The 2981-nt window shown below is 37.4% G+C and overlaps 1 protein-coding gene across 1 annotated transcript in view; it reads left to right on the top strand.

Annotated features, from left to right (window-relative positions):
- Positions 1–440: 440 nt before the first annotated feature.
- lace (serine palmitoyltransferase long chain base subunit) overlaps positions 441–2981 on the top strand; it is a 17379-nt gene continuing 14838 nt past the window's right edge. Inside the window, exon 1 of the mRNA XM_018444460.1 lies at positions 441–775. Within this exon, the coding sequence (XP_018299962.1) occupies positions 611–775 (165 nt within the window). The 5' untranslated portion in view covers positions 441–610. The remainder of the gene's footprint in view (positions 776–2981) is intronic.

The raw sequence follows: 2981 nt of genomic DNA, 5'->3' as shown, positions 1-2981 counted from the left end.
TCGAATGTTCTTCTCATATTCGACTGTGATTGGTCAATTTTCTACGACTTAAGACCCTACGACCGCTACGACTTCTATTGTAGACCCCGCATTAATCTTTCAGATTTCTGTAGCACGGAGCATGCGCAAACGCGCATGTGTCGTATTGTCACCGGACTGGCTGGAGTCAGCCGAAAGGATGGTGGTCAGTGCCGTCAGTGGCGGAGTGAAATGTAGGGTGGAGGTGGAGTAGCGAGTGATAGCGATGAGTACGCATTGCTCCCATCTCCGACCAATGATGCCAGATTCTGACTTGCGCTACCACTTGGTAACGCGTGGTGGGGGAAGAGTGGGGATAATTTCCGATAGCTACAGCTATAAACTACCCCCAATCTTCTCCCACCACGCGCTACGCGTTGGTAGCGCAAGCTGGCGCAAGCCAGAATCTGGCACCACTGCCTTTGACTGCCGACAGTCTGACGTTCGACGTCGTATCTAGTTTTCTAGTTCTATCGTGCTATTGGCTCTCTGCTTGAGAGTCTCTGTAGCGCGAAATCGTCGTTATCCGTCTGTTGGAATCTCTCTTAGCTGGTCAGCGATCATCATCGGGTGTGGATGATCTATCTAGCTGATGAGGATGGCGACAACGACCACCACGAGGTTGCGTGTCGGTACATGCAGCGAGGCAGCGTCATCGAATCTCGAAGGGAAGACGCTGAATGGCTTAACCTCGCCCGGCGTTATGGATACCGGCAAAATCAACGGTTACACTCTGCCAAGTAACGGTCACGTATACGTAAGTAAGCGATGTAATGATTCTCGCGCGCGTTATACGATGCCAGAAACCATCTCACGTTCGCCGCATCACACGGTGTCCAGTCGCGTCACGTCACCCTTTTCTTCAGTCACTTAGTGACACGAATCGTTATCAATGCTGCGAATTACAATCATTCTCCACTTCCTTTTCTTCGCGAGATACACTTCGTTAATTGACTTTGAAGTATACAGTTTGCTTCAAGAGATGCAATAGAAACTTTGATTAGTTTTATTCGATGATTTAATTTCAATCAATGGGATAAAAAAAGAAATTTAATTTCTTGATGGATGCACGTTAAAGCCATTGTACACTGATTTAACCAAAGCGTAAAAGTAAAGTGTAAATATTTCAAATTATATAAAATACAATTATTATCTAACAGTGCAATACAGTGTATTGAGGATTTAATCTATTTCTGTAATTATATTAAACACGTCTTTACATCGGTCTGTGTCCGACAACTTTAATTTGTGCAGAGGTCCTATTCTGGCTGTTCCAAAATTTAGTGCCAGTACTGAAAATCTATAGCATGTAATGTAAGCTGTAGATTTTCAATACTGGCAGTAAATTTTGGAATATTTTGTACACGTCTACCGATAATTGTCAGTGTCGTTATGTACACTCGGAGAAAAAAGTCGTATCAGTAACTATAAATTTGTAGTGAAATAGCGCCTCAACTACATACATATTATTAAATTCTAAGAATACTAGATTAAGTGAACTAAGAAAATATAGTACATTAACCATATAAACAATTTATAAATGGTTAATATTACTATATTTTCTTAGTTCACTTAATTTACTTATTATTCTTATTAAAGCTTTATAATACATAGTTACAAATTTGTGTATGCATTTCTTATTTATTTTTGTCTTCCAAGTTTGAAATCAACGCTGCGCCTTTTATCGTAAGCTGAGTGGTTTCCTTCTTAGGAGAAACTGAACTCCGCTAAGTCCCTCTGGTGACAAAGCCGCGTACTACTCGTACTGAGCGACCCTTTAAAAATTTTTGTCTAAACTAGAAAAATGTAATTGTTATATCTATTTGCATGAAGTCCAAGTAACTACTGAATGTAGTTGAATCACTATTTCAGTACCAATTAATAGTGCATACAATTTGTTACCGTGATTATATTTTTATAATATTCAGCACTACTTTAGTTTCTATTACTTTGTAAAACTAGTTACAGGTACTTCAATTGCAAAAGTTGCCAAATTTATAGTTGCTGGAACTATTTCGTTTTCTCTCAGTGTACCTTTGTGCAAATATTTCGTATGGTAAAAAAACTGCGCAACGACACATAACGACACCAACAATTATACAAATATCGATAATGCCGTCTATTTCTACAATACACGGCATAAGAAGTACACTGAGAGAAAACAAAATAGTTCCACAGCAACTATAAATTTGGCAATTTTTGCAATTGAAGTACCTGTAACTAGTTTTACAAAGTAATAGAAACTAAAATAGTATTGAATATTATAAAAATATAGTCACGGTAACAAATTGTATGCACTATTAATTGGTAGTGAAGTAGTGACTCAACTACATTGAGTAGTTACTTGAACTTCATGTATATAACAATTACATTTTTCTAGTTTAGACAAAAATTTTTAAAGGGTCGCTCAGTACGAGTAGTACGCGGCTTTGTCACCAGAGAGACGTAGCGGAGTTCAGTTTCTCCTAAGAAGGAAACCACTCGCTTTTACAATAAAAGGCGCAGCGTTGGTTTCAAACTTGGAAGACAAAAATAAATAAGAAATGCATACACAAATTTGTAACTATGTATTATAAAGCTTTAATAAGAACAATAAGTAAATTAAGTGAACTAAGAAAATATAGTAATATTAACCATTTATAAATTTATATGGTTAATGTACTATATTTTCTTAGTTCACTTAATCTAGTATTCTTATTAGAATTTAATAATATGTATATAGTTGAGGCGCTATTTCACTACAAATTTATAGTTACTGATACGACTTTTTTCTCTGAGTGTAAGAGCGATTAATTTTGATCGATGATTAGTTCATTGGAATTGACCAATCGCATTTGTCATTTCGTTTGACGACAGATGCGATTGGCCAATTCCGATGGACTAACCGTCGATTAAAATTAATCGGAGTTGATTGAAGTGGCCCTAACGTTCGGTTGCATCAACGTTACTTTTGGCGAATTCGA

This window comes from Mycetomoellerius zeteki, unplaced genomic scaffold (assembly GCF_001594055.1).
Source record: "Mycetomoellerius zeteki isolate Tzet28-1 unplaced genomic scaffold, Tzet1.0 scaffold150, whole genome shotgun sequence".
Taxonomy (NCBI): domain Eukaryota; kingdom Metazoa; phylum Arthropoda; class Insecta; order Hymenoptera; family Formicidae; genus Mycetomoellerius; species Mycetomoellerius zeteki.
The sequence above is the reverse complement of the archived record's forward strand: the minus strand, read 5'-3'. Positions and strand labels throughout refer to the sequence as shown.